Genomic DNA, 27,202 nt, shown 5'->3' with positions numbered 1-27,202 from the left:
AATAATACATCTTAACGAGTCCAACTTAAGGCCTTGAAATACTATCTAATTGTGACATTGACGAAAGGACGAGTGAAAAAAAATTGAAAATTCCTCCTGAAGTGAACTATGCGTCTTCAAAGTTCCACCCGGAGTACTGGTAAATGGTACAGTATTGGATAACGGCGAATGGATAGATCTTGTTAGGAATGCAGGCTTGTCTCAAATTCTTTACACACCAGCGCACATGAAGGTGAAATTCAACTTAGCAGGTTTCCTTCCCCCCGCCATCTCCTTTCCTTCCAGAAATTAACAGAAGTCTGTTAATTAGCCATGCAAATCACATTGATCCTGATGGAGTTTGACAGGACCACTGAGGGTTTTGTTTTCTTCCTTTGCTACTACTGTAATTCAGCCATTCTCACATTGTTGCAGCGCGTCGCCCTGGGTACGCCGGTCACATGACCTCCAGTGAAACTCCCCTATCTCTCAATGAATAAAATGAAAATGTGTATGTGTGTGGTTTGTGCGGGGGCGGGCGGGAGGGATGTGGGAGATTTTTATGATTAAAAATGAAAGATAACCGTATTTGTTTCTAAAGTGGCCTGTGCAAAAAAATAAATAGGATTTATTCATTTCCCAAGGATTTGTATCCAGTTGGATAACTTTTCTATATTCTGGACGATTTTTAAAAGTTTATTTTGTTTTTCATTTGTGTGGTTTGAGAAAGAGCAGCTAATAAAATTTCGACTGAAGGAGCACAAAAAAAAAATCTGGCACTTCCCACTGCACGATCCTGGGACTGTCATTATTTGTGCAAGCCTGGTAATTCAACTGAGACCTCCCAGCATTTGTTACAACTTGAGGCCAAGATTCCTCTAAAGGATTTTCATTTAAACAAGAGCAAGTGCCTCAAAAAGTTCAAACTACTCGCGAGAATCGGCCTCTCTGTAATCTACAGAAACCCCGATGTGTCGCTAAAGGGAGAAAAATAATCCTAGGATCGTATCTTTATATTTAAAAAAATCTCTTGTTTTACCAAGTGCGTGCAAAAGAAGAGAGAGCGAGAGGCGGGGGGGGGGGGGGGAGACGGGAGTGAAGGGCTATGATTTCTTTCAGGCGAACCGCGGCTCCCCTGAAGTGGGGATGGATGCATTCACAGCCTGGGTGGTCTCTCTACTTTGGTGAGCTGTTGCTAAGCAGCTAATAATAGTCGTGTTTGCTGAGTAATTTCTGCCTTCCTCAGCCAATCAGAGCCAAGCAATACAAGCCTTCTCCCAGCCATCTGACGGCCCTGGAGGCGGGTTTTTGCTTTCCTTCCCCCCCTAAATGGAGAGAGAGGCTTTTTTTTCTATTGAATCAAGGCTCACAGAGTTCCAGGGCCTGTTGCACAGAATGGTTCAAGCGAGTGATCGGTGCGGGTAAACCTCAAGAGTCTCTGTAAGAAGGTGAACATTCTCAAGCTCCCCTCTCCGATCTCTTTTAAAGCGCACAGTTCCCCGTGAATGTAGAAGATCGCTAGGATCCCCCAGATCGCGAAATGTGGGAATGGAAGGCGCAAACTTTGACTCGCCATCGCTACGAGGAGTATGAAGTTTGCCAGACAGCGTCTACTTTGTTGAGGATTAAAGTGCCCGTTTGGTGGAATCTAAGACGGTGTGTGATTATACTACCCCAGTCCCATCAACAACATGGCCTCGGCTGTTAACATTACGGAGCGCCGAAGGACAGAGGAGGACCATGTTCAGCAAAACAGGAGGAGGATAAGGAGAAACCTGCGGCATCCGACAGCGGTTTTAGATTATCTGGAACGGCCGAGCTATTGCGATGCTGCCTTTGCGCTGGATCAGATCTCAAAGGTGCATTTCCAGTTTGTAAAACTTTTTTTTCTTTTTGTTTTGCACCGGGGACCTTTTGTGTTCCCCATTATTATCCACAAGCGGTAGAGTGGGAGCTGAAAGCCGCCGGATCATTGCTTATTATCCGTATTATCATTGAATATCAAAAAAGTGAAAGTTTTAATCAAGAATAAACAAAACTCAGCTCTCCGAGCGGCGTTTCCATAGTTGCTGCAGTACAAGTAGCACGGAACATCGACACACTTGGATGTGTGTGTGGGATTTCTTGTTTCTTAACACGCCATTTTTTGCATATAAATACTTTAAACCGAAGATCCCGGATTATTTTTTTAAAAACACGAGAGAGAAAAATCCCGGCTGCGTGTTTAAGTTTTAAAGTAAACAAAAAGCGAAACATTCTTTAAGCGATCGTATCTGTTCAGAGTAGGGTTATAAGCTGAAATCCATGTGGCTGCCCTCTTCCGTTCGCAAATATTGTCGTAACTCTCAGATGGCTGCTTCACTTCCTAATTCAGATCACAGCGTCCTGATACTGCTATGGAAATGAATTACTCCAGCTTATGATGTTACAGCAGAGCAACCACGTGGATGTACTATTTGCTACTATGTATTCCATTAGATGTTGACCATATAAATGTGGTTGTTACATTGCATATGTTAGTTACGAAAACTTAACACGTTGATCCTTTTGGGGTTTAACTTTTATTTTTCCCTGAAAAAAGAACGTAAATGCATTTCTGATCTCTTAATTCATTTGCTTATTAAAAAAATATATAACGGTGTATTTCAAACCATGAGAAATCAATCCTTTTACACAATCTGTATATCACTCCCCATAGTCTCCTGTCACCACTGTAGGTTGGATTGCAACGATATTCAACTCGAACAGATGAAGTGACAGTCGCTGTAGAGTCTCGCCGTCACCTTTAGTAATACAATACGTCTGCGCCAATATGTGGTGAACATTAAAGAAAATAGTTTAATGGTGCTAGCTTAGGTAAAACATTGCGATCTAAAACGTTTTTTTCTAATAGAGATATTATTGCAACTGGAAATCGTCAATCAAAAGGAATGCTGCCTCTTTAAGGATGCGATTGTCTGATGAGTTCTTTCAGATCCTCAAGTATCTCTTCTGGTCTCTTTTTTTTTAGGGAAAGGCTACTGGAAGGAAAGCACCGTTGTGGCTTCGAGCTAAGTTTCAAAAACTCTTATTTAAACTGGGCTGTTACATTCAAAAGAACTGTGGAAAGTTCTTCGTTGTGGGCCTGCTAATATTTGGGGCTTTCGCAGTGGGATTAAGGGCTGCTAATCTAGAAACCGATGTCGAGGAGCTGTGGGTAGAAGGTAAGACCTTTCTCCTCCCGATTTTTTTTAACTGAATCTAGCGTTTAAACAAAGAATAAACGTGCTATTAAAAAAAAGGGAGGGGGGGGTGAAGAAACATCATACCAGAATGGGATTGTTTATTGTATAGCTGTTTGGCCAAGAGCCAAGGAAAAGTTACTAAGAACTTGCTGTAATCCATTATGATGAATTTCTACATTTGTATAAACCTTGCGGAGTCTGGTGTTAGGGGCGATGATAGTGATTTGTGGCATATTGTTTAGGGGAGGGGGGTATTAAATTTTTTTTTAAAATAGAGCTTGTCAAAGCCGCCATTTTGTGAGTGCCCCCAGCAGCAGAATTTGATCAGTGCAGCTCTCTGTGAGTGAGTGTGTGTGTGTGGTCCTGTTTTGGACAGCTTTCAACTTTCAAAAAAACATTTGTCTCAGGAAAAAAGTGAAGTCGTACAGACTGGAACGCATGTTTGCAAAGTAGATTAATGTAACCTAGCGGGTGGTGACGTATGTTTAATGTAATTGCAGTTAGTATTGCATTAAAAAAAGAGTTTTCTATAAGTAGTGTTTTTTTCAGTGGGAGGAAACTGAAGTTCAATTAAGAAAGATTTTGTGAGCTTTGATCTACATTCTAGTGGTTAAAAACAATGGGGCAAAAATGGTGAATTGTTAATTGATGCATGAGTAGTTCCCGATCTGAGATGCGGTTAGTGAGCTTTTTAGTACTGCAAATGAACAGTTTTTATTGTTTGGGAGGGAAAAATGAAAACATTGTTTTTTTTGTCTAAATACTGTCAAATGTTTGTCACATACAGTACTTTCTTACAAATTAAAAGTAGGCTGTGAATGTTATATGTTATGTAGGGGAAAATATTTTTTATTTAAAATTTTAATCTAATATTTGTGTATATATCAAATGAAACCTCATTTCATTTGTGAAGGAGTTTTTATGTTTCATATTTATGTTGGTACGGTCTTGTGAAAGGATGACATTTGATAAATACTTAATTTTATGCTTTCTAATATTAAAAAAATTAACATGCTATTTTTATGATTCCCTATATGTTCATTTTATTTTCACTTATAAACAATTTTACAACACCAAGTTATAGTCCAGCAATTTTATTTTAAATTCACAAGCTTTCGGAGATTTTCTCCTTCCTCAGGCAAATGTTTCTTGAAACATTTGCCTGAGGAAGGAGAAAATCTCCGAAAGCTTGTGAATTTAAAATAAAATTGCTGGACTATAACTTGGTGTTGTAAAATTGTTTATAATTGTCAACCCCAGTCCATCACCGGCATCTCCACATCATTATTTTCACTTGTTTACAGGTTTTTTTTGCTATCTGTAGCTGTACCATTTTTAAAATAATTTTTGTCTTCTCATTTGCTTCACATATTGCCTTTGTCCCTCCGCCTTCCCTCCCCCTCCCCAAATGGCTGACAGCAGCAGGAATCTTGTGTAGCTGTGTGTGTTCTCAGTGGAGTTTGTAACGCTTTGGTCACGAACATGGGCACTGCACAAATAAACCAAATGAGCAGCAGTTGCATATTTCTGTGGTTAAATGTATAAACAGAAGGGAGTGCAGAGAGAGGAACAGAACAGAGAGAGGAGTTATGGGGGGGGGGGTTCTGTATGAGGACCAGATTCCTTGGTTTGCAAAAAATTGACATTTTAAATGACGGGGAAAAGAATCATCACTAACAACAGTTTGACAACCTTTAATGTTCAGTCCATCAAATTTTAATCAAAGAGCTTTGAAGCATTTCTGTGTAAAGCTAATTTGACCTATTGCAGAAAAGTATTGCTTTGATAGTCTGCAGATCACCAGGTGCTGATGAAATACAGTGAATATACCTTGCTGATGAGACTATGCACTAACTTAAATTTTAAAATATTGTATTTCAAATTGAGGATACAAAATCATTTTACTCGACTTACTGTTTTCACCATTTGTCATAGGAATACTTGTAACTATTTCTATAGTTATTTACCGGATTCTTATAATTCATGGCAGCAGTGTCTGTGGATTTTTGTGTGCATAATGAGAAATGTGTACAATATCTGTCCCATTGAATGAGGATGGATGAAGGCAACATTTACTATAACTTGTCTTCACAAGATTCTGGTTTCTAAAGGAGTGCGATGCTCACTAAATACAATAGGATTCTGTAAATTAACAAACTCTTAGAAGTTATAATAGTTATACTAGAAGTGAATAAATGGTACTTTTTAAAATACCTCACACATGAACCTATCTACACACAAATACATGGATTTAAATGTTATACAAAATTTATAGCCCAGAAATGTAACTAGTTTATTATAATGGACTTTCGGAACAGTGTTATAAAATTCATAACATACTGTCTTAATTTTCTCTTTTAGCTATTTGTGTCTTCACCGTTATTTACCTCTTCAATATGTCAACTCACTGGTTTTTGTCCACATTTTATTCACCAGCAGGCACACTTGAGTAATATGGAATGGTTACCACCCAAATTTTCTCTTCATCTGGCCATGATTGACAGATGCTCTCATGGAGAAACTTCAGTGTGGATGTCATTTGTTACTGGAATTTTTGTGATAATTTTTCAATAAACCAGCAATGGACTTTCTTTTGCAATTGGCCTTCCTATTAGTCAATTGATAAAAGAATAATTGTGTACATTAAATCATCACTATGTTTATGTTCAGTGTCTGGCACTGTTAGCATCCTTCAGAACAAACTACAGCTTATTCAGATCATGTATCCAATTGAAGCAGTCAGTGCCAACTGCCTTGTTAATAAACAAAAGGACCAAAAATATTGTTCAGTGTTTGGTTAATACAACAATGTTCACAGTCTTCTAGAAAAAGGACCTCACTGACCAGATCAAACATGTTTCCTATACTGTGCCATAGCATATTAAGCCATGCCCATGGACGTTGAACTGGGTGCATTCAGGGCAAATGTATTTATTTTCTTCTGGAAAAAATTGTAATTGATTACAAATATAACTGATTCTAAAACAAAATTTCAAACTGGGGTCTTTGCACCCTACAGGGTCCACAGGATCATCAGGTTTTTATGTTTTTCTATATCTGTTGACTTAGTAGTATTACTAGTTATTTCTGTTGCTGTATAGTAATCAAGTTATTCTAGCAATGATAGCATTGTTTGATGACCACCATTCTAAAATAAATGATAAAATGAACTAATTAGTTGAATACTCAATATTTGTGGAAAGCTTAAAATTTACATTAAGTTAAATGTATCTTGTGATTTATGGGAGCAGGTTAAGAACATAAGAAAGGACGAAATGAGAAAAAAAGCCACTCGGCCCATCAAGGACATTCCTTCTGCAAACCGTATATAATCTATTTTGAAGTTTTTTCCTCCCTAACCCTTTTAATTTTCTGCCCCAATCTCCAAAAGCATTTAAGCATTCACACCCAGAGCGCACTTCCCTTACCTCAGTATAAATAAGGTCTTTGGCAGTTTGGGTTGCCCAGCTCCAAGTTCCTCCTCTGCACAAAATAGTGTCACCATGATATAAATTAATGTTTAAGTTCCTCTCAGGAAATGCAGTTTTCAAATTGTTCTTTACAGAACTTCCCAGTCCATGTGGAACAATCCACCTGCAGAACAAAAATAAATCAATCTACCACTAAAAAATAATTGTCACTGAAGCATGGCCACTGAAAATTAAAAGTATAGTAAGATTGGTAATTTCACTACCAGTTTACACAACTACTGTTTATTGTGCAAAATAAACTTGGACATGGATTATAATTATGGCAGGGCAGTCTCAACAAAATTGAATATAATCAATTAAGAATTCAGCTATACATAACCATGTTCGAGCATGCAACAAACATTATCGCTTCCTATAATCTACCCTGGGCAGCACTGTTACCGTAGTATATAAACTTAAGATAGTATAATGCTTAGTAAATTACTTTTTTTAACTCGGTTGTTTCCTGTCAGCTCATGCACTCACTTTCCAAAATACTGAGATATCACCTTGTTATCTTCTACACTTTTTAATTTGCTAAAGTTTGGATTGGAAGTTGAATTGGGTTCTCTGAGACAGCATAAATTAGCTCTCCAGAACCAGTGTGAACTCCAGTAATTCACCTTCAGTTCACATGGTGGTGTAATTGCACCTTTTGATCATCTCAATGTGTACGGACTCGTGTAACCTTCAATTCTGTTCCCAACTCCAGATGCTTATCCAGCCTTTTTTTTGCTGGGAGTTGATTCCAGGTATCCACCACACTTTGGGGGGAAAATCCTTCTGTTCTCCAGACTTATTTTAGGCTTGTTAATTTTAAATTGTGTCCTTTGGTTCTGCAATCAATGTGCTGGTCAAATAGTCTGCTCGTATCTACATCACGCATGCCTCTTAGCATTTTAAGGCCTGGACCACGTCCATCTCAATCTCCTCAAATGAAAATAAGTCCAACAAGTCTCATAACCTAGAGCTCTAAATTCTAGAAACATCATTGTTACTTTTTCCTAAACAATCTCTAACATGCCAATGTCCTTTTGTAGGTAAGGTGCCCCAAGTTGCGCACACACTATTCAAAATGTGGCCTCACCAGTGATCTGTACAGGATTAGAATAATTTGTTTTGAATATTAATCAAATTCCATGAGATACAAAGTTGGCAAAGTAAATTTCAACAATTCAGCTAAAACTGGATGTTATTCCATTTTCAAGCTAAATAATAACATTATCATCATGTGGCATCATCATTGCAATACTGTACGTATAGGCTTCAGCCAGTTTCCAAAACGCCTCTTCCTCTTGCTGGAGATCTCTGACCCCCCCATACCCCATAAAACACCTTGGAAAGTTTCATTATGTGAAAGATGCTATAAAAGTTGTTATTGCAGAATGTTATTGGAGGGTGCACAGTTGTGCAGTTTGCATCTTGAAGATTTTTTTGTCCATGATATTTCACAATAATGCACAGTTCACTCCAATGGGTATTGCATTCTTGACTACTGTTGCGATCTCAAAACTACATTTGACTATACTTTCAGTTCTGTGGAGGTGCCCTCAGACCAAAACTCCCTTGGCCCAGGGTGTAATAGGTATTGAAAAATAACTCACAATCCACATCATCAGAAATCTGTGTGAAGGTGTGTCTATTACATTGACACATTTTGTTATAGAGGTTGGGCTACTGGATCATCCTCTTTGGGATTTGCAAATAAGATAAGCCATTTTGCTATTGTGTGTATTCATTCTGGTTTAAGCAAAGCCTTTTAAGTTTGTTCCTGATTTTAGTCAATCCTGTCTACATAACCATTCCTATTATTGTGAAAGTTTGGTTGGAAATCATTTTTGTTTGTTTTCAACACTCCAAAAAATTCTACTTTTACTTATCTGGTCACTCTTCATCAAGAAGTTCCAAAACTTATTAGTGATTTCTAGTTTGGGTTTCAAGATTGAAACATCAATTTTAGCAACTTTTTGATACTGATAAACGTGGGTGAGTTTTCCACTAGATTCCAGGGTAACAACTAATTTCTTGTGCTTCACAATACAGTAGCACATTGGAATATTCACTCATCAGAGACTGCTTTCACTGCTGTAAATCTATAATCTAGACATCTTAGACATTTACGCGCTGAATCAATTTCTGATGCACTGATATTCCTATGGTATTTTGCATTCTTCTAAAATTCAGGTGACTGGAGCAGCGTTTAAATTCAGCAGAAATGCTAATTATGTTAAGAGTACTTTTAAAATAAAATTCTTCCTTAATGTGTTATAATCTAGTACCTCACATTGCATAATATGCAATTAATAAAAAGCATCTTCTCTGACACATATAAGCCCTCCTCATTACACTATTGGACAATACAGGATAACATATAATTATTCTTTTAAGCACATGTAGATTTTAAGATTCATTTTACAAGGCTCTGTCCCTCGAGCATGTAAAAAAAGTTTGTATGCTGGAACAGTGTTTAAACTGTACATATCTGTGCTTGAAGACTAAAATAAGACAGCTTCCAGATGTATGAACTGAGTGATCCATTTGTTTAGATTATGCTCCACAGCTGATGCCTAGATTAGTGCTGGCTGGACGAAGCTATGGGAGATTTGTCTGGTTTCCACGATGCCATGTTTATATTTCATTTGGATTCTTCCTTCAAAGCTGACCTCCCTGTGACCTGCTGATAGGCTATGTCCACTAGGATACTATCTTCATCTTGGCCGCAACTGATCTCAAATTGAAAATCTCGGATTATGCCTTTTTTTTATTCTGTTTTTATTGTCCTGTTTTGGGATTAACTTTATCCAAATAATTTTGACCTTGTGCTGAGACGTTGCTGGTGGAAGTTGCAAGTAACCGGTCAATTACATCTTCTTGTACTTTGAGAATGTATTGTAACAACAGATTGGCTTACTGTATTTGTAGATTAAGATGTGTGGTCCTATGTGTTTATGATTTAATTAGATTAAAATGTTGTTTAGTTCCATTGTTTATGGGATGGAGGGCAAAGTGGTTGATGCTATCATTATATTTAGTGATAAATATCCAAACAAAAGTATTGCAAAAAGGAAATAAATGGCTAGTGTACAGTTTTTAAAATACTATTGCTAAAAGGCTTTTGGCCCAAGGCAAAGGAATCCTGCCCAAAAATGCCATATGTATTACACAATCAAGCACTGCAATGTAAACAGAACACTGTGCCATGGAAGCAGGGTGGTCTAAACCTCCATCCCACTTCATCCCCCCCCCCTTTAAAAAATCCTCTGCTGTGAAATGACCACAGTAGTTGTAGTGTTATTTCTGTTTTGGCTGCTGAGCCAGGTTTTGGAACAAAACTGACAGTGAACATTTGAATTATTATAAGGCTCTGCAGTGCCAAGAACTCCAACTGAATTCAAAATCCAGTAGAATCTGGGTCAGATGTAATTTTCTCACTGTTTTGAAACAGTTAATAATAAGTGTATATATATATGTATATGTATATATTCAAATTCTAGTAACATAATGCTTTTCTGCAGTTCTGCATACAGTATAGCCCAATTCCAAGCAGTCTAAAACCTTTGGTCTAGGATTTCCCTTTAGTAAAAGGGAGTTCTGTTGAAATATAAATGCCTTTTAAACTGCAACAAAAAAATGCAGTCATTGTATGTTTTTTTTTGACAAATTCTGAAGTTGTTTGATATCTAAGTGGTTTAAAATGTTGTGTGTACTATTTTCTCTTTAAAAGTAGATGGCTGCCTTTTCTCTGAGCACTCTGAAGGTGATTGTTGCAAAGTATCTTTGACCAATCCAAAATTATTTTATTGTTAATTGGTATTCATTTATTCTCTATGAAATAATGGAGGAGGTGAATTCTTTCTGTAAGTTTTGCTCAACAATTTTATTTTTTTAATACCTGCTGTAAAAGAAACAAATGCTCTTCATTCTGGAGATCTTGGGAAGAAATGGGTGGATCTAGTGGTTTTTTATTTTTTTAAAGCTACTGTTTCACATGGCTTGCAAAATATATCTCTCCTTTTTTGTTTCCCACACCAATTGATTTATCATTTTGCTTGCAAGCAGACTTAGAATGTTAGGGCAGGAACACACTCACTTTTTTCTCGTAACTTTTTTGTTGCAGGCCGAAACCAGTTGACTTGAATAAATTTTTCTGCAGTCTGAATGAAGCCAGCAACGTGGAAAAATCTTGCCATTCAGGGTTGTCTGAATGTACATTTCAGCCACACAGTAAGCTGTATTTGTAGGCAGTGGACTGCTAAATACAACCATTTTTCGCAGCGGAGAGTTAGACAGGTGATTAGCATAATTAGCACAGACCAAGCTATACATATGGAAATGCTAAGTGTGTAAATGCCAGCTGCGGTGTAAAATTTATGTCAGGGGGTCGACAGGGCTGTGTGAAAGTATTGTGTTACAGCTGCAGGTCAAAGCCTCCATTGCTTACCCCCTTTCTTTTGATAGTGAATGCGCTAAACAGAAGAGAGGAGAGAAAGAACGAGAAAGAGAAGAGAAAAAGAAATATAACAGATAAGGCTTTGATAAAACATCATGATTGCTCTAAAAGTTTCTATTTTCTTTAGTGGATTTGTTTTTACTCTTTTTCATCTTCAGTACATCCCTGCATTTGTTGGTCGTTGACCATTTGTCATAATTTCCATGCAATGCTACACCCATTTTAGTTTCTAAAAGGTTTCTCAAATTTGTGAAATACTTTTGAAAGGTAGCGTCTGTTTTAATTTGCAGTGAAATATAAAAACAACGGCTTGTAAACATTTAAAACATTTTTTTAATTTAAAATGTTACCTCCATGCACATAGGTATTAATTTGGTGGCAAAACTGAATGTATGCCATCCCCACTGTATCATGAGATGAATGAATATTTTTGGAATAAAAAAAGTCTAGATTTCTTTCTTTGTTTTTTCATGTGGATTATGCAATGTATTCCTAAAGTTTGTTCTTACCCCCTGAAAGGAGAAAAAAAAACACTAAGAGGACAATATATTTGGAAATTTAGGAAATCACAGATTACTTTGCCCTGAAATATATTTGATGGTTTGAGAGGAACCCATAAATTTCATTTGCTATAAATTGTTCATTCAGTTTTTGGCTTTGTATCTATTTTATGATAGGCTTGTCGTGTTGGTAGTGAAGTATAGTTAACATCACACTGACCCTGTGATGAAACTTCCTCATGGCTGCAGGGGGTCCTTATGAGTCAGCCCCTAATCCAGCTAATCCTAGTCGCAACAAAATCATGAAAGTGGCCCCCAGTGATGTGTGTTTCCCTGCACAGATGCAGAAGGAAAAGTGTTGGTTATAAATCACTCCAAAATGATGTTCCATACAGACTGGGGAGCTTGTGTGAAGCTGGGGGCGGCCATTGTGTTTGCCCCATGTGGCCTGCAGTGGAAAACCAATGAAAAGAGACTTTGTTGCCTAGAGGTGAAACCTGCTTAGAACTGATCGGTGAAGTCAGCTTCACAGAATGTGAATAAGGGGAGTGGGGTCAGTATGACGCAACAAAAGTGAATGTAGTGACATGAGGTTGCAGCCTTTAACCAGAGATTGTATGTTTCCTGAGACATTCAGTTCAAGTTTCTACAACACTTGTCATATGTAATAAGACTAGTCGTGTAGATGTTTGAGGTAAATATTTTTTTGATACTTTGGAATTCAATTTTAATTCCTTTGATGTTAACATTAGTATTAAATGTTGCCAACATAAATTCAGATATATTTTTGCAAGAGGATAGCTGATAGTTAATTTTGCATGGCTTTACAATTTTGCATGGTTTTACAATTGTGAATATTTACTGTACCACGGTCCAGTTTATAATTACATTAAACAAAATTGAATTCTATAAAATTATCATTTTCAGTTCTCTACTCTCGCAGTGGGTAAATGTACTGAATGGTGGGGTGCACAGCCACACAGACAAAGCTCTCAAGTTTGGCCTCTGATCTGTGCTGTGTTAACTGATCCAGTTAAACAGGCACTACAGTTGGCCTCAAAACCTGCAGTTAGAGTGGAGAAAACTTCCAGTCCAAGGTTCCTGCTCGTGATCAGGAACACTTGCTGGAAAGTAGACATGTCTGAACATTGACTTAAGACGGAATCAGTTCAGCTATGTGTCAGCGCTGAATAGCCCGCTGACACTCACTTTTGCAAGGTACCAGAGGCTGCTAGCATCCATGGAATGGTACCGCAGCATTACTTGGCTCCTTCAGGAGATGGAGAGTAAGGAGAGAAAACTGAAACAGTATCTATTTTGAAGTTATTGAGATACAGAATCTTAACATCACTTTTGACTAGAGTGGTACTGGTTCACGTTTGGTGGTATAGTGAACCAGATAAATATCTTTATAAAGATGCTAAAACTTGATTCTTTTCGTTTTCATATTGTGTTGGCTGAAGAATGTGGGGCCAGAATTCACCCAAACGACACTCCTGAGGTGGAAGTTGAGCATAGGAGCCCAATGGAGGTGGGATATCAGCCAAGATCCAGGGATACCAATGCCCCGCTCAGAATCCTGCCTGCTGGTAAATCAAACAGAGGTATAGTTGGAGAGGAACTTGGGTCTGCCCCAAACGTGGCTCCAGACATCAGCGACTGAAGAGCCGAGGGGAGGAAATTCCAACCACCGGAAATCTCCTCGCTCTTGGCCTCCCTGCTGCAGAGCAAACTGAACACAGAGATGAACTTGGTGTACAGGTCTGCTCAGTAGCACAAATGGGGCGTTCTGGGAGTCCAAGCTTGGATTCCCTGTCAGAGATCTGCCAGCATGACTGACATCGGGCCCCAGCAGCTCATACAAGTTTTTTTGAAGCCTGTGAGCGAACGACTTGCTAGCACCACTTTTCCCACCTTCCCTCCTCTAGCAAGATGCCAAGATGTGGCATGGACATCCACAACTTGAAAACAAATCAATTGATCCCATCCTTACCTCAGACACTTAAGCAGGGTTAGGAGTGGGGATCACCATGCTTATGCTGGCAGAGTAGGGTCAAGGATTTTTGGCTCCATTTAGTTTAGTTGTGATATTAACACTAATCAGAATGTGGTTTCCTGTATAAGTTGATTTTGAAGTCTCTTGTTATGAGTGCTAAAGCGGAGTGGAATGGCAGGAGATACTAATTACCAAAGACATATTTCCACGTGGCCATTTTTGGATGGACCAGTGGTATTTTATTACTTTTAACAGGTTGTTGTTTGAGGCAGAAGTCATTCTGAGTACCTTCTCTAGGGAGAAAAGACATGCACATCCTCTTTATCCATTGCCCCCTTTGTACATTATCCTGTGCCACTTATCTCCTGTGATCAAGAGGGCAAGATGGGTGGTTTGACCACCACCAGTGCTGTTGTTGGCCAGCCAGCAGGGGTAGCTCAGTGGGGGTTCATTTTCTGATTTGCTTTTTCTTTTCCATACCATGTCTGTGCACAGTTTCTTCCCATGCAGTATAGCTGAGATTGGGAATTCATTCTAGTGATAATTTTTCTGTTTTTTAAATGTCTTTTGTGCATGTGGGTAACAGAAATCTTCCCCTGGTATTGTTGATATAGTCCAAGTAAAAATCAGTATATATGGATAACAGAGATGGAATATTCAAATATCAAACTGCAGATCCCATCGTTCCCACTGGAAAAAAAAATAGAAGGTGGCAGCATATTGGCAAAAAGTTAGCTTCCACCTTATTTACAAATATAAAATGGAGGCCTGTTTGACTGTTTCTAGCAGTACTGTAATGCTCTTTGGACAGGCATTGCGACTGTGCAGGCAGTGACATGATTTGAATTTTACACACTGGGAAATGTTGATCTGACCTGATCATGCTCAGCAGAGGGAGAGTATGCAGAGGAATTCTGCAGTTCTGCACCAATGCAAAACAGTTCAAGTAAGACTCCACGGCAACAGATGGCACAAACAGCCGATGGTAGTAAATCGTTTCAGCAAACTGTACCCTATTCCACAATACTTTCATTCAGTTAATAAGTAAAATGGCTGCAGCGTATATAAGTCTGTATTTCCAAATATAACTATAACATTTACAGAATGTGTGATTCAGGACCCAATCATCTCCTTACAATTTCGTGAAGTAAAATATCACCACAATGTTTATTTACATAGATTAATAATCAGTGTTCTAAGAAACTATGTCAAGATACTTTATTATACAAATATTGACTGCAGTTAAGGCAGTAGCAGTAAATTAACTGTTGACCTGAAGGGACAAAGAACGTGAGGGAAAACTTGAGATCGTTGGGTTGAAATTCCTCTTTATGATATTGTTAGCACACTAATTAATGTGAAAATGATTCTAGCCCCCTGACTTTGGCCTTGGGCAGGTGTCATGGGTGCATCACCGATATTGCGCCCATTTTGTCCCGAACTAAACATCTGCACTGTGGTGAGTGTCATCAGCTGACACTATGCTTGCAGATGATGTTGCCAAAGGGCTGCATGTAGATGAGTAAGAGGAGGGGACCAAGGATTGATCATTGGAGGACTCCCAAAGTGAGAGAGTGGGGGTGGGAAGAGAAGCCATTGGTAAAGTTGCTCTGCTTACAATTGGATAGACAAGAGTGGAACCAAGCAACGGCAGTTCCATGTTTCATGTTCCATGGAGGTGGACAACAAGAGAAGCTTTGCAGGAGAATGGTATGGTCAAGCATTTCAAGAGGTCAAGGAGGGATAATGTACTATGGTCATAGTCATAGATAATTGCATTGCTGGTGCGGGGGTAGGAAGCTGGATTGGAGGGATTCAAACAGATAGTTGTGGGAGAGATGGTCATGGAACTGGGAGGCAAAAACATAAAATGGGGTGGTAGTTGTCGAAGAGAGAGGTCAAGAGTGTTTTTTTAAGGAGAAAGTAATGATGGTTTTCAAAGGAAGGAGGACAGTGCCTGAAGACAGGGAACTATTTATAATGTCAGCTAGCTTGGGGCAAGCAGGGGAAGTTGAATGGTAAGGAGTTTAGTGGGAATGCGGTCAAGGGACCAGGAGGAAGATAAGCTTGGAGCAGACAGGTAGATTGGGTAGGGGGCGAACTAGAGGGAGATGAGGGTTTATGGCTAGAATGGAAGGGGAATGGGGGTTGTCTTAAGGAGCAAGAGGAACGTGGGGGGAGCAGTGAATGCACCTGAACAGATGACCTTGATCTTAATGTAGTATAAATATCCTGGTCAACTGGTTCCCAAAGTAAGGATAGAGTGTTTGGTTTCAGATGTTATCATGGACTCTTGATCATTTCAGTAACATGAAAAAGAATTTGTTGTTATCATTATAGCCTTCATTTACAGTTGGGCATCTAACATATGTTCTGTAAAGTTAGTTTTTAACAGAGAAGCCTCTATTCACCTGCTTAGATTCTTCTATATGTTGGGCTGAAGGTTAATGGTTTTATGTTCATGGATAGATATTTAGGCTGACAAAGAAAAGTTTCTAAATAATCTGAAATCTGTGGAAATGGTCAGGACTAGCAGGAATGGAAAAGCAGATCTTCCCTTGCTGATAAAGCAGGGTTGTAAGGAGACCTGAATGTAATGAAAACATGGCAGAAAGTTCTGTCATTCAGACCACAGTTCAGTTTTATGTTGGTTGGAGTTCATAATTTTTAATTTGAAGTAACTGGTGATGTTTCACCACACCTATATTCAAACAGCACGAGATAATCAAGTCTCAGTGCATAGGGGAGCCTCAGACACTTGTAGAAGAATAAAGTGTCTATAATCTGGGCACATTAAAAGTATGTCCAATTCCTGAGAACTGCCACTTAGTCAAGTATTGCTAAGTTCCTATGAAGTAGTAACAAATGTGCATTTTTTTTATCAGCGGCATTAAGAATCTATAAACTGCGACATAGCTTGAGTAAATTTAAATAAACCAAAATGTGCGTGGTGAAACTATTAAACAGTTGCGCAATGTAACATTTACATCAATATTTAAAACATTTTTTTTGTTGAATTGCTTTAGAGAAAAGATTGATTTGAGATGATCCTGTATTCTGGGAAGTGTAAATTCTACTATGCTCCCACAATAGTTGTTGCTGCATCCCGTGCGAGACCTGGAAGAATGTAGCATCCCCAGGAGCAAGATGGGGGAATGTTTTACTCTCCAGATAGCTGACCATCAGTATATGCAACCTTTAAATTATATTATTTAAATTTGCAGTTTCCTACTTTTTCATGATGTTCCATTGACACTTACTGAAAGCTTTCATAAAATAAAAGTGCATTGTGCTCAAATATTTTTTTTTCCATTTTTAAAGGAATTTAAATATTATTGTGGTTCCTCTATATATACATGAAGACAACTAGTTGGCAGAATTTTGAATATACTATATCGGACTTTCTTTGTGGATAGATATAAAATGAATACTGCAGTTTCACCTATATTATGTTGATCTTGAACAGTAGATAACTTATTGGCAAATATACAAAATGATTTAAAGTAAGGATGTTAAAGTATGCATTTGCATCTATCTGGGAGTTCTGAGGTCTGAGCAGTGTTTGACATCCAGTCACATGCTAAACTTTGATTAAATGACAGACCTTTGGGTATTGAGGAACCCTTGATGTCCGTCCTACTAGTCTAAACCACAGGTTTTTTTTTAAAGTTTTGCAATTGTCAAAAATATGGAACTGAACTATAATTATGTGTATGTTGTTATAGAATAGCAATAATGGACTGTATAACTATTTTCTCTCATGGGACTGTATATGTATCGTCCTCTCAAATTGATGTTGGGCTCAATATGGACAGATTGTTCAGTCTTCTGGCCTTTCCTCCATCTGGCAAGATCCAACAAACGTGTCTATTATTGTTCAATTACAAGGTCTTTCCAGTGCTCTGTCCAAATGGGAACTGTAACATGTTCAATTCAAATACTAATTGGTTTGGGTTGAGTTAAAGGCTTTGGGGCTCCAAAAACAGCACAGACCATTGAGACTATCTTATAACTTTGTAACACACTATCCAATCCACCTTGTGTTTTTATTACATATATAGTACTTCTCTATTGCCACAAGTTTTATATCTGCTGCTATCATTTTTTGTTGTTTCGGTCTATCTGCAATCAGATGTCACATGATGATGGCAAGCGAAGCCAGTTTGATACATCGCATATTATGAAATCTGCACTGTTGATCTGAATGTCTGTCCTGGATTTAGGGTTATATTCATCTGAAAATCACAAATGTAGGATGTTTATTAAAATCCTGTACTGGAAGACCATGTACTGCTATTGGGTACCCCTGTACCTTCTGTAGTTAATCACTAAAGTTGTGCATAGTGAAATCAGAGGGACCTAGGCCTTAGAGTCAAATGCTTGTGTCATATTTGTAGTAAATTCAAGTGGAGCTACTGATGGTGGGATTTAGAGTAGTCCTTTTTAAGTGTTGAGGCAATGTCATATAACATTGATCAACAAACTATGCTTTTCAGATCTTTAATGGAATTTGACAGGAGCGTGTTTGGGAAATAACTGGTGTTGATAGTAAACAGTTGGCCAGTTCGAGAAAAGATGAAGAATGACTTGTTTGTCCTGGTCAGGATTTGTCTTTGATGCAAATTAGTGTTAAATTCCATTGATCCCAAAAGGAAATATCATCTCGGGCAAGAATTCCTAATAGGGTACCTTTGCTATTGAATGAAAGACTGGCTTCTGCAGTTGAATTTTTTTTTGACTTGACCTTAGTAGAGATTTAACATATCTTATTAGGCAATACTGTCTCCGTATGGATGTCAGGCTCTCCTACTGTTTCAGCTCTCAGTATTTCTTTGATTAGGGCGATTGTGCTGGAAAATGTTACAGTTGTACTGATACTAAGCACTGGTGCAGACTGTCTCATTGCTGGAGTAATGGAAGCTATGTGCTGGTGATTGTTAATGAACTGTATAAGTGGATCATTTTGGGCTCCTTTTGTACAATGCTGATTGCTTTACTATTGCAAAGCCTTATGTTTTACAGAAGTGGAAAAATCAGGTTGAGAGTAGAAAAACATGCAGTTTAAGTTCCACAATATAGTGATTAATGAGAACCAGGAAGCAATTGTCATGATGGGAAATAATGGTGTGTAGTGCACAAAATTACTTTCTAGGCCCCTACAGTAATTTAGATTTGAAGTAAAAGAAAGTAATTTATTATAGCTGCTGCTGTGTATCTTTACCTCATTTTGCTTGTATTACTCATTTGTTCTGGGGTAACCTGCAACATTTGTCAAGTGGACCATAAGTAAAATTGTCATTGGTGCAGAATTTTACAAAGATATTTGTAAAGGTGGAATTTTGCCGCGTAAAAGATGGAGTTGCCATTTGTTGAAAATGCTGTATTTAGGCAGAAAAATATTCAAATCATTTTAGAAATTGCATAAAATGTTAATGTTTTTTCTACTTGTTGCAGGGTTTGCACAAGTACTGTAGGATATAAATTGAAATTATTAATCAATACAAATCTTGTGGAAGGTTGAGGGGAGGCTGGTTTCAGTGCCAAAATCATGGTTCTTTGGTCTTGGACAATAATGGTAATATTGTTCTCAGAGAATTTGATGAGATGCAGAAAAATATTTTAAATTACATTTTTATTTTTTTTTAATAAATTAATTTGACCTTTGCATACCTTGCGATGTTTATTCAGGTCACAGGTACACTTCAACCATATGCAGAGTGTGGGAATATTGTCACAACTTCAGCTACTTTAATTAAAATGCACATTAATTAAAATGAACAGCGAATGAAGGAGTAGCAGTAATTTTCATACCATTTATACATTACTAATCTATTTATACTATCCTAAAATTTAAAATGATAAACTATTTCATATTCACTTCTACATAATTTATCTTATTTTGTGTTGCAATAAAGCTCATTTAATGTTCCATATTCTTGTACTCTTAAGTCGCAACGAACCGGAATTTAAAATGAAGATATAATTAGATCTTTTCATACCTGGTGTAGGTGTGAATTACCCTATCATTAACACCATGAATAAATTATTTGTGGCCACAGAGATAATCTTTTAATCCCTTCACACCTGTTTTGCAAAATATAGACAATCAACTTTCTCATTTCTCAGCTTTTCTAACCTACTGTTATTTCTCTCTTTTTCTTATGTGCTGTTTTCAAAGATCTCTGTCTACCTAATATCAATTGTAAACAATTTTACAACACCAGTTGTAAAACAATTTGGGGTTGTAAAACAATTTTACAACCCCAGTCCATCACCGGCATCTCCACATCATACCTAATATCAAACATTTGGTGAGAAAATCAAATTATAAGAGAGCTGAAAATTTGTCCTGCAGAATGCATTTTGTACATCCGTTTTTGTAATAAGGTTCTCTATTATACGGCTATTGGACCTTAACTCCCAATTTTTTCATGTTCCATTTAATACTGTATTCTGAAAAATTCACAATTATTTCAGAAACATTTAACACCGAAGGAGTGCCTTTCATTAAGGATGGAATGTACAATACAAGTGATCTTACATTCTGTTGTTGTCCTCTTTAAGTTGTCGGTGGCAAGAAAAGTACTTACAAGGAAGTGCAAGCTTTTCAATCTTGATTTAAGGACCTGAGCAAACCAAAGGCACTTCCTAACAGCTGTGTTAAACTGAATGTCAGTTGTGCGGACATATCTAACTCAGTGGAGGAACTTTAGTATTACACTGGCACATCCACCACGGCATTCCTCACAGTCAGTCGGAGGCTTTATATGAATAGGTATGTTATTTCAAGTGGCATTATCAGGAACACTGATTAAACAGCACTGGGAGCAGTCTGGGATCTGACAGTAATGAGGTGGGGTCTTAGAATCTAGGACTACTTGGGCAGGGGTTCAGGGTCTGGAAGTACTGGGAGGTGAGATCCCGTTACTTCGGGCTTAGGGAGGGGTTCTAAGATGGCAATAGGTCTTAGGATCTGGGATTATTGTGATAGGGGTCCTGGGGATTGATAACATTTGGGAGAGAAAAGAAATCCATTCTCAATAATAATCTTTGCTGACAGTTTGAAAAGAAAATGAACAAACCACAACTGCTGCTAAACACAGTTCTCGTCTAGCTGAGCACTTCGTAATAGAAATGCTGTTAATACTCAAAATTAAATCTGCCTGAAATAAATCCTTGAGAATTCATTCTCTGGTTAATTTGAAAGTCTTTTGGAAAAATCAAAGAACTTTCAAATCCTCATAGGATGAGAGGAATCACTGTTCTGCTTCTAATGCATGCTGGGAATTTCTACAAACAGCACATGCTCAGAATGCACAGATGTGGTTGGAAGCTCTGTTCATTTTATTCTGAGATAAAAATATCAAGTCCAAGCCCAGCCTTTTGAGATAGGCTGAGACCCTGAAGTAAAGCTTTAAAGAAGGCATTAAGACACACACAAAAATTAATGATGAATGTAATCATGTCATTGTGAAATATGTAATTTTAAAAATTTTGTTTAAACCTCAGTTACTAAGAAAATGGCAAACACAAAATTTTTGATAAACATTTTGATTGGTTCAATTGGTTCATTAACGAACTGTGACAAACAAGTGTTTAAATTGCAAATTACCATTATAAATATTTATGTAGGCAGTTTCAATTTTAAATGTTGACATAAACATTTTGACCACAAGAATTAAGGTTTGTGGATAGGAAATGCAAGCGTAGTAAGATCTTTAATAAGATAAATTTATAATCTAGAATATATGCAAAATGTTATGTACCAAAATCCTGATGCACTTCAAACCTATGTCACTCATTGTTGGTCAGGAGTGTCCTATCTGCATTTTGAAGCTGCAGGTAGGAAATTTCTTGTCAGCAATGTGAAACTTTGAAATGCATCTTTACTACTTGCCTGCTCCTTTCACGCATGCACACGTGTGCATGTAGGTATGTGTTGTGTGTGTATATGTATACACCATATATACACACAACAAGGATTTGGCCATTTAAAAAACACAGTGGATAGATGCAATATGTAGAAATCTCTCTATAATCAATTGTGACATAGTAGAAGTGCACCAGAGTACTTAACAAGAGTGGTTAGTACCCAAGCAGTAAGCCTTAAATAAATTGAGGATAGGGGCATTTTGTCAGCTTGTTTCTGTGAGGTAATAAACAGTCTGGCATATTAGTGCTAAATTGGTGACTTCATACCTTATCAGTGCACTAAGATTCCCAACTAGGACAGTGTCTTCGAGAGACATAAAAAAATGTTATTGGGAATGTATTTTACATGGTTTCTTTGTTAATGAAAGTGCTGTAATCAATTCATGACCGGTAGATTTTCAAGTTTACCACCTGGGCATTAAGCATCGTCTGTTCGTAGTGTAGAGTTCAAAATTGGATGGGAAGGGGATTGCATGCCTGTTACAGAACCTGCCCTATTTTCTTCCCATTAATTTAAATGGAAGGAAAATGGGCTGGCTGTGTTGCCTGCGTGTAATCTTCCTCACCCGATTTTACTCTCTGTGCTCCTCTTGGGCAACACTTAATGCCCAGGCAATAAAGACGAAAATCTACCCGACAGTTCCTTGGAGACTGTTATAATGAAATGTTTGTGAGCGTACATAAAAGGAAGAAGGAAGCCACAAGACAGTAATCTAGTCGTGGAATTCAGTTAAAATGTGCAAATTGCGGTCGAAGAAGTTTGTACAGGTGTTTAGAATATGATTGTCTGTTTTTAATTGCCCCCCCTTTTGATTTTTATGACATGCATCATTTCAGGAACAGGGCAATGATAAATGATGGTAGAAATATGCTACATGTGAGATAATTAATGGTTGGAATGGGAAAATTCCATTCGTTGCTATATTCTGAGCCTGTTTTATTGCCATGCATATTGAGAAGTAGTACACCTATGAATGTGCACCAGCCTGAATCTAATAACAGATCCCTGGACAGCACTGCAAATTGCTTCTACAATCAACCATACGATTTTTTAATTTAATACATATGATATGTGCAGATTTTCTTTCTACTTGGCTTTATTCTTAAGAGTCAGTGCCACATGAGGATAAGTAACTAAACCAGACAAAAAAACTCATGGATAACATCATGAGACATATGAAAGAGTGTAGGAATTTTGAAGAAAATATGTAAATTATACCGCTATATTCTATAAAGATTTGTATCATACCAATATCATTTAAAAAAATCTTGGTAATAATAACCGAAAAATGCCTTTTTTGTCCTTAGTTGGTGGGAGAGTGAGTCGAGAATTATCATACACACGACAGAAGATAGGGGAGGAAGCCATGTTCAATCCACAGATCATGATTCAAACACCTCCTGAGGAAGGTGCTAATGTTCTAACAGTTGAAGCACTGCAGCAGCACCTTGACTCTGCACTTAAAGCCAGCAGAGTGCAAGTTTATTTGTACAACAAGTAAGCGACATTCAATCAGTCACATCTCTTTATATTTTCTAACTTTTGTTAAAAACTTTTTTCAAAATCAAAGGAAATCTTTGTTGTTTATAGGAATTTGAGCCTTTATCGTAGACAAATGTACCATAGTTCTACTTTTCAGGCTTGTTAAGTCTAGTCCAGTCTTGTGGAATCGCCATCTGATCTTCTTGCTTTTTCATTTTTAACTTGTCTATGTTGTTTTAACTAAGCATTTTTTTTCTCCTTTCATTTTAGACAGTGGACCTTAGACAACTTATGTTATAAATCAGGAGCACTTGTAACAGAAAGTGGTTGGATGGACCAGGTGAGTTTAGATCTCCCTTAAAATTTATAGAACATTCTTTTCAAAAATATTTTCTAATAGGCAAAATAATGTTACATCTGTTTCATTTTTGATGCATGCTATTCTTATTAAGCTAAATGTGATGCCCTGCTTCTTCTATATTTTTACCAGCTTATTGAAAAATTGTATCCCTGTGTAATAATCACACCCTTGGACTGTTTCTGGGAAGGTGCTAAATTACAGTTAGGAACAGTCTACCTGCCGTAAGTAAATCTTAGTTGCCTTCAGTTTTAGTTCCTTCGGTTAAAAATGCCAACTTTGGATTCTTAGAAAATATTCCTTGTGTTTCTTCTTGTGTATTTTTTTATTATAAATATGTGAAGCATTGAAAAAGCAATGCAGAGTTAACTGCAAGGTAAAGCACTGTCCATATATAAAATCAAAATTTTAAAGAGGTCCTTCACTTTTGAAGGACCTCTTTAAAACTATGAGGTTTTGTTAGTTTATCAATTTCAGCCCGTAGACTACTGTTAACATTTGTTTAGCTATGCCCTCTTCAACTAAGCCTATATTAAAAACAGACAGGGGCAGAAATTGGATCTTGATGTGCCTGCTTTATGGGCATAAAATGCAACGAGGTGCAACAAGGCCCAATTTCGAGGTCCAACGTCCTGCGCCCCAAAGATGCCTGATAAGCATCCAACTCGAAATTGGGTCAGGCTAATTTGCAGGCGTTCCTGGCGGCCACCTAAAACAGACACTAGAGCCCTTACCTATGTAGGCTTAATGCCAATTTTAGGCACCCATGCAGAGATTGGATATGGTAGAACGCTGAGTGCCTCTGGATTCCTCAATGGCCGCTGCGACTGCCAACAAAAGATATGTTTTTTTTTTATTTAAAAAACAATGCTGTTGAGCCAGGAGGAGCTGGAGTGCACCCCGACTCCACACTATCCCGATTGCCACCTTCTCATTGCGGCTCCAACCTCCACCCCATCCTTCTCTCTTTGGGCCACTGCCAGCGAGGCAATCGACCCGATATTCATTGCTTCAAATGGGTGGAGTTGCAACAGGAGCCGGCAGCTCGCCCAATTAATAGTAATGAGGCCCAAGGGCCAATTTCATGCTAGACCTGAGCCACCTGGTTCAGGTTGCGTGTTATGGCAGCATTGCCGCCTTTGCACCCCAAACCTGGCACCGACAAGTTTTTCCACAGAGTCTTTTTACCCAGTTCACATAGCTAATAAGTTGGTGGCATCAATCTCTGTTCTACTGCCCATTCCCATCAATCAATGGAGACTTTTGCCTACTGACATCAATTAACAGGGAAAACATATTTTCTCTCATGTGACTGCTTATCAGTCAATTATGTTTAGTATTTTGTTCGTGGAATATTATATAGATATATAGGATCATGATCCCAACAAGAATTGTGGGCTACTTTTTCTCTGAGAATCTGGAGGTTTGTTGGAAGGGTGGGCGGGCACAGGGAACTGATAATGTAAAAATGGAATTGTAAATAAGGGTTTTGTGTTTTCTGGTTGGGAGAGTTGAAATAATGACTCAAGCCTGGTTAAGCAGATACAATGTGGTTTGAACCACAAAATAACCCAGCCAAAAGCCTTTCCAGTCTGTCAGCATCAGGAAGAAATTCAAAAAGGGGGGATGTTGGTCGATTGCCAGGTTGTCAAAGAGCATAAAGAAGTAAGGTATCATTAGCGGTAATAAAGGTCAGGTACTATGATTGATTCAAGTATAAAAACAGTTATTATTATTATACAGGAGGACTGTAATCAGACAATATGTCACAATCTTTTGATGCTGCCAGATGCTAGTTTCTTATCCTGTTAATGTGTAAAAGTGACATCATATTTTCACAGTGGAAAAGTCTTGGTGGGTGCATGCTGTCAGCACTTTCATATTAAACACTAATTTATCTCACAGTATCAATCAAAATAACATAGAGGCAGAATTTGGAAGAGCTTATCTGGTAAAATATATATATTTCTTGCCCTTTAGATTAAACAAAAACAAATAACTGTTTTGGGAAAGAGAAATATTCAATTTTTTGGAGGGGGAGGGCAACAAATTTTTTGCTGTTTACACATTTCCAATTTGAGGAAACTGTTCCTGCTTCTAATTGCATATAAGTATAAATTTTAGTTTCTGGTTTTGGAATATAATAAATTATTTTAAGTACTTAGACACTATGATAGTGCTTTTGCTTCTCTTTGATGTCTGCACATATAAATGTTCATATTTTTAGCCCCCACTCAAAAAATCCTTTATTTTTATGAAGATTTTTTTTGAGCAAGTCATTCTTTTTATTTTTGTATTTGATTCTTTCCATCTACCCAGCCTGATACCTGCAGATGGTAGGCTCACAGCCCTCCAATACTGTTGGCAGCTGCCAGGAGGTGCTAGAGATCACCTAGGTATGTCCTACCCTCTGAATTTCTATCCTTTCTGCTGGGAAACACCTCAGTCGTGCCACTCGATGCAGATTGTAAACTGAACTTCATCGGACTCCACAGCATGCTAACTCTCAACATCTCTGAGCATCCCCAAAAAATCCTTTTATCCCATTGAGCACTGAAGAATTTTAGCACAAAATTAAAACTTTTGTTTTCAAGAGTACAGTGAATTAAGAAATGTTATGCAGTGAACCCTTTGAGTATTATTCTAAATCTTTTTAAAGTGTTTTATTTATGATAGCAGTTGACAAAACTTCTATCTGTTAAACTGCAATGAAATTGATAGAAGACAGTAAGCTTAATTTCTCCCTGATATAAAGCAGATGATAGTGGGGTAGATTTTAAGTTTCACCTCTGGGCGGTAAATTTAATATTGCGAATCAGCCGGCCATTATAAACCCCACTGACTTTCGCTTTCCCTACCGCCAGTCTTCTCTCCGGCAGTGAAAATTAAAATCTACCCTCGTGAATGGAAAAGCTGTGCACCTGATTTCCCAATATCTACTTTTGGTGTTGCAAGCTCCGAGTTGGGAATGCTAAAGGTGAAAATTTACCTCATGGTTTTCCACTTGCCAACAGCAGCAACGTTGCCATGCTTTTGATTTTTTCTTCCTTGCTCTGGTTATGGAGCTACCAGCGGGGTCCAGGGTGGAGATGAGATGGTCCACAGGGAGAAGGTTAACAGCATTACCACTCTGGCAGCCTGCAAAATGGCTGCTACAATTGTTGCACATTTCAACTTTGTTTTTGCCACTACAAAGGGAAAACAGATTTGACTATAGCAGCAAACATGCTACCCTCTCTTAACGTGAAAGTCTTGCCCACAGCATGAAATATAATAATATGTAATATGTGAATAATTGATGCCATGTATTATCCTAATGAGCTAACTAACTGAATATTTTGTTACACAGAATTTACAGCTCAGAATTAGGTCTATACCGCTGATGCTCCACACGAGCCAATTATGTTATTCTTGACCCATGCTCGACATTAACAATCTATTTTCAGTGAATTGGGAAATTAAGCTCATAATGCAACTCTATCGCTAGTTTTTTTTATTAAAGATGGAATCTATTTCTTGACAGAGGTAAACCGCAGTTGCAGTGGACGAATCTTGACCCCTTAGAATTCCTGGAAGAGTTGAAGAACCTAAAGTCTGAGGTGGATGTTTGGGAGGAGATGCTGAACAAGGCTGCGGTTGGACATGGTTACATGGATCGCCCTTGCCTGAACCCTTCAGATCCAGACTGCCCACATACTGCCCCTAATAAAAACTCAACAACAGTAAGTAATAAATGTAGACCTTCTACCTATGTCTCTATATAGTCATTTCTTTTAAATCAGGATTCAAGCCTTGGTAATTATTAATGGT

The 27,202-nt window shown here is 37.9% G+C and overlaps 1 protein-coding gene across 1 annotated transcript in view; it reads left to right on the top strand.

Annotated features, from left to right (window-relative positions):
- Window positions 1–1,309: 1,309 nt before the first annotated feature.
- ptch1 (patched 1) overlaps window positions 1,310–27,202 on the top strand; it is a 67,520-nt gene continuing 41,627 nt past the window's right edge. The window contains exons 1-6 of the mRNA XM_067983194.1: window positions 1,310–1,838; window positions 2,990–3,182; window positions 22,860–23,049; window positions 23,305–23,374; window positions 23,525–23,616; window positions 26,916–27,114. Coding sequence (XP_067839295.1) covers window positions 1,671–1,838; window positions 2,990–3,182; window positions 22,860–23,049; window positions 23,305–23,374; window positions 23,525–23,616; window positions 26,916–27,114 — 912 coding nt within the window. The 5' untranslated portion in view covers window positions 1,310–1,670. The remainder of the gene's footprint in view (window positions 1,839–2,989; window positions 3,183–22,859; window positions 23,050–23,304; window positions 23,375–23,524; window positions 23,617–26,915; window positions 27,115–27,202) is intronic.

This window comes from Heptranchias perlo, chromosome 4, assembly GCF_035084215.1.
Source record: "Heptranchias perlo isolate sHepPer1 chromosome 4, sHepPer1.hap1, whole genome shotgun sequence".
NCBI classification, from domain to species: domain Eukaryota; kingdom Metazoa; phylum Chordata; class Chondrichthyes; order Hexanchiformes; family Hexanchidae; genus Heptranchias; species Heptranchias perlo.
This window is presented reverse-complemented; position numbering and strand designations above follow the sequence as displayed.